Genomic DNA, 5,069 nt, shown 5'->3' on the forward strand with positions numbered 1-5,069 from the left:
TTATACCAATATATATACAGTATTTATACATCAGACTCCATATACAAAGAGAATCATTAATATTTTTCCTCTTATTTAACTATAACATCGATCTGATTAGGCAGATGATTAGCATAATGTGTTGGTACCACTTTCAATATTTATCACATATCACTGATCATATAAGATGTTTAGAGAAAAGGATTAAAATACCCCATTCTCACAATATAGCATAACCTTGAGACATCCTAACAAAGAATCAAACATGCACATGTGTATAATATGCTATAAGACATTGTTCTTAGGGTTTCGGTGTGTCTCCTAATTTTCAGTAATACTTCATATAAATATACAGTTCTCATCATCTAGAATTAATTTTTTCTCTCTTTCAGCATTTGTTCTATGTTTTTCAGCATGATGCTCATTTCTTGCATCTTTGTCTCGGTGTCCTTGAGCTTACTCCAGGATGAGTCCGTGGAGTCGCCGTCATTCCTGCACTCCAAAAGTTTCCACAGATTTTTAAAGCTGAATCTAGAGCGCTCCTTTGGCATCTTGCTGATCCAGTAGGCGTAGAACCTCTTCCTCAGGAAAGGGTAGAGGATGTCAAAGTCCAAGGTCATCCAGATGTTCCCTTCGGCAAAACTGCGGTCGCGCTTCCTCGGGCCGGAGCTGACGGCGTCCAGGTATATGACGGCGGCCAGACCCACGACCACCGCTGTCGCCATCATCGGCACGGACACCAAGCTGTTCACCAAGACCTGCCATTTGTCCGAGTAAGTGAGACTGCCCTTCGACCCGATTTCGTGCACGGCGTAGACAGCGACTCCCACGATCGCCAAGGGAGGGACGATGGCCAGCACGGCTCCGAAGAACCTCTCGAAGTTAAAGACGAAGGGATTGCGTGGGTGTATCCAGGCGAGGACAAAGAGGTGGAGCCACGCCAGGATGATGGCTGCGAGACCAGCCAGCCACTGGATATCCTGAAGGAACATTAGTCAAGTATAAACGCGAGGGCTTATGTGCTTTTATCTCTCGGTCTCGTCATCTGAACGAAGCAGTAATCTGATTTGGCGACATAGTGATCCAGAGAAAACTCTTGGGGACTGTTCTTTATCAGCTATTATATTCTTTTCTTTTGAGCATTATTAAGATTTTCAAAAGTTTGAATCTGAACGGAAATATTTCATGAAATGCAAAGAAATATTACCTCTCGAATATGGGTGAGAAATGAACAAGATGTGTAATTTCCCACAAAGAGGAAACTCATCACCATACACATCCAGTAAATGATTGTCTGTGTCTTGAAGTACCGTAGCCTTAACTGAAATGATAAGTTATGTTGGTATTTCAGCTCAATATGTAAATATTCTGTTTTTCACAATTTACAACATTGTTACATGGAGCTAGAGACTATATGATGAAAACAGATGAATACCTTTCTTATAACCTTCCTGGAATTTCCTGTTAATATTACTAACCATAATAATTTTGTAGATTTCGAAGATCATCAGTAATATTATAAAGACCGTTATAACCCAGCCTAACACATGGGCAAAGTGACCTTGTTCCCACATGTAAGGTAAGACTTCGGGTCCCACGGAGAAATTAACACATACCATCTCTTGTGTTATTGGCACAGTAAAGTGTGTTGCCATCATTTCCCAGTCCCTGTAAAAGATGTTGACAGTCACAGGCTTGAATAGCCCCTGCTGAAAGTATATGTACTGCACATCAACACTTTGAGAGTATATGCTATACTATGTTCTTTCCCAGGATATTTGCTTCCAAATATCTAAAATTTACTTACATATTATTGTATTTCATCAACCACTCAAATTTATAGAAGAAAAACACTATGGAAAGGAAACTAAATTTTAATATTACATAAAGCAAGTTAAAAAATAACATTAGAAAACAGTTATAGGAAAAAAGTGGTTTATTGCCAACTACAGTTAGTTATCCTCGGACGTGTTTTATGATTATCAGCCACAGCTGTAGCTAAGCTGTTCTCAAATCACAAAGATATTCATACAGTTTCAAATACACTCACGCATCCACACAACTCATCTCTACACTAACTAAACGAGTAAGTATTATTTAAAAAATTCTCACCAGGCCTACATGTTCGCTATAATCCATACGCAATAGCAGCGTTAGTAAGTGAGTCTACTGCTCCAGATACTATTTTATGTGTTCTTCGACTATGCATATCACTCTGACCTTCATATTCAGTTATGCTGTAAGAATAAAATGGGAACCCAACATTTCCAAATGCTGCCATACTAAGCCCTCTGAACATGTCCGGAATATTGTCTAATATCCCATAAAATGGTGTTCCAGATTTCAGCCACACAAGCAAACTACTTTGTTACATGTACTTGACAGTTAAATACCTGATACTTATGGACTTACATGGAAAAAGAATTGAAGATTGTGAGCAAAACTGCCAACAGCAGAGCAAGAATAACAGATAAGTAGTGTCCATATCTGACATACTTGTTCCACTTATAATTGAGCCAACAGGTCACCACAGGATGGCTCACCAGGTCCTCTCGACCATATTGAAGCATCAAGGACAGAACATGGTCACTTTGCCATGCACCATCCACCTTCCCCTCGAGGCACACGTCTGGCTTAAGCCGGCCATCATCTTGAAGCACTTTCTGGTATGCATCCTTTATTGGGGTCACACAAGGCGGTCCACTTGTGGCCACTTTAGAGGATTCATCTGAAGAATCACATCACTCAGTGTAAATTTACCATGAACACATTAAGAAAAACTAATTTTAAAAGTTCAAAAATATTGAATTTCAATAAATCAAAGAACGATAAAATTATGTAAAAATAATAAAATAAATAAGAAACCCTGCTGTACAACACTGGGGCATCAATATTTCATTCCCTAGTCTTATAATAATTCGAAGTTCAGATACAGAAATCAGTATGTTAATTATTTAAATTATAATCATTACAAGTGATTACAGCAAGTCGTACCATATTGAATGTATACTTCGTCCAGATAGTGCACAAAGAATTTCTTCTTCTCTACAGTCCAGGAGTCATCTTCACCGTCAGGTTGGCAAGCATCCAGTGCTTTCTGAGCAAAGAGAGGCATCTTCTGCACCAAGAGCCTGAAGCTGTCGTTCTGACTATAGAAGGAGTCTCCAGAAGTATAACGAGGGAGCAAACACTCTTCGCCAAATTTACTCTCAAGAATAGTTGACACTATCTCGCTACAGACAGAAAAAAAACAATAATCATAAACAATCTAAATTGAGAATTATACCAAATACAAGAATCAGAATCTATAAATCATGCTTATATCAATGTTGATACACTGGCATTATGTCAGTTGCAGGTGCAGATTCATACCTTTTATATTGCCAGGACTAATGACATGTAGATAGACATTTCACGTCATTCAGGAACAATAAATTTTTTAAAGGAAGAGTATATTAGTCCATACCTGTTTCCTAACTGTATTTGCTTGAGAAGAATTTCTTGAATATCTATGTCTACTGGAAGGTGATATTTGCCGACCACATTCTCTGACAGGAGCAGGAAGGTGAAAATGTCTTGACACCGTGTATCATATGCCATCTTAACAGCACTTGCAATGCTGGAACTCGAGATCCAAATATTTGCAATGGGTACAACTAAATTCTTACAGCATTCAAGGGATTTCTTTTCTACTGCATAATGTAATGGAGTTTTCTCTTCTGCATTCTTCCTGTTGACCAAACCAGGTTGTGACTGCAGCATAACCTGGCAACATGCAGCGTTGCCATTCTTTGCAGCAAGATGAAGGGGTGTGTTTCTGCCTTTGTCTTCTGCAACGAGAGAAGCTTTGCGACTTATGAGGGTTTGACAACATTTCTCATGCCCTGCCTTTGCTGCCAAATGGAGTGGAGTTTGAAGATATTTGTTCATTGAGTTGACATTTACATATTTTGAAAGTAATTCACAAATATCATGTAGTCCGTTCTCAGCAGCCATATGAAGTGCAGTACCATGGCACTCGCAGATAACATTACCATCTGCACCGGACTTTAACAGGATCTTGCACGCTTCCTCATTCCCATGTTTAATGGCTATATGCAGTGCTGTATGCCCATCAACGTCTTGGGCATTTATGAGTAAAGCTAGGCACTGGGTCTTCCAAGTCTCCAATTTCAATATGGTCTCTAAGTTTTCTTTTTTACGTCTGACTGCCGCCCAATGAAAGATTGTTTTGCCTTTCTGGTCTCTGATTAATGGATCAAACTCGTAAGAGAGTAATTTCACCAACATGTTATTTTGAGCATGCTGGGCAATGTGCAAAGGTGTTTCCCCTTTGTTATTTTTGGCCGACACTTTGGCTCCATTTTTGCAAAGAACCTCTATGCAGTTTTCTTTCTTTTTCCCGGAAGATAATAGTAAATGGAGTGGGGTGTTGCCGTTTTTATCAGTGCTATTAACTGAGGAACCGAAAATGAGAAGCTGGCTGCAGCACTCAGTGAAACCCATTTTGGCAGCAATATGAAGCGCTGTGTATTCCTGTACATCCCTGGCTTCGATGCTGGCCCCTTTATCTGCTAAGAAGGAACAAACTCTTGCATGGCCGTTCTTGGCCGCAAAATACAGGGGAGTTTGTTTTTCTTTGTTAACGGCGTCAATGTTCTTCGGATCCTTCTCAATCAATATCCTACAGATTTCCAGACTTCCTTTCTCGGATGCAATGTGCAGTGGTGTTAGACTTGCATTATTGGAGATGTCAACTTTTGCCTTGTGAGACAGGAGAAGCTTCGTGATCTCCAGGGAAGTACTGCCAGTTGTGAGAGCTAGCATTAAAGGGGTGTTGCCAACCTTGTCCGGAATGTTAACTTCTTTGGTACTCATTTGTAAGAGGATCTCACAGCATCTTAGGTGTACACCCTTTGCTGCCAGGTGAAGCGGAGTGCAGCCAGACCTGTCCTGCTTTTTAATCTCCTCTTTCTTCGTCCATAACAGACGTTCCAAGAGGATGGCATTGCCCACAGCTGCTGCTTGATGCACTTCTTCGGTAACCTGTGTGCTTGGGAGTCAGTGGAGAAATGTTAATCAGTACATCT

At 40.1% G+C, this 5,069-nt stretch overlaps 1 protein-coding gene across 2 annotated transcripts in view; it reads right to left on the bottom strand.

The window, feature by feature from the left end:
- Positions 1–42: 42 nt before the first annotated feature.
- LOC119594113 (ankyrin-1-like) overlaps positions 43–5,069 on the bottom strand; it is a 9,662-nt gene continuing 4,635 nt past the window's right edge. For both annotated transcript variants that reach the window (XM_037943171.1, XM_037943172.1), the window contains exons 5-10: positions 3,446–5,032; positions 2,974–3,212; positions 2,392–2,707; positions 1,458–1,647; positions 1,187–1,300; positions 43–959 (exon numbers count right to left, since the gene is read on the bottom strand). In XM_037943171.1, the coding sequence (XP_037799099.1) occupies positions 351–959; positions 1,187–1,300; positions 1,458–1,647; positions 2,392–2,707; positions 2,974–3,212; positions 3,446–5,032 (3,055 nt within the window). In that variant the 3' untranslated portion in view covers positions 43–350. The remainder of the gene's footprint in view (positions 960–1,186; positions 1,301–1,457; positions 1,648–2,391; positions 2,708–2,973; positions 3,213–3,445; positions 5,033–5,069) is intronic.

Source organism: Penaeus monodon, chromosome 33 (assembly GCF_015228065.2).
Source record: "Penaeus monodon isolate SGIC_2016 chromosome 33, NSTDA_Pmon_1, whole genome shotgun sequence".
In the NCBI taxonomy this organism is placed as follows: domain Eukaryota; kingdom Metazoa; phylum Arthropoda; class Malacostraca; order Decapoda; family Penaeidae; genus Penaeus; species Penaeus monodon.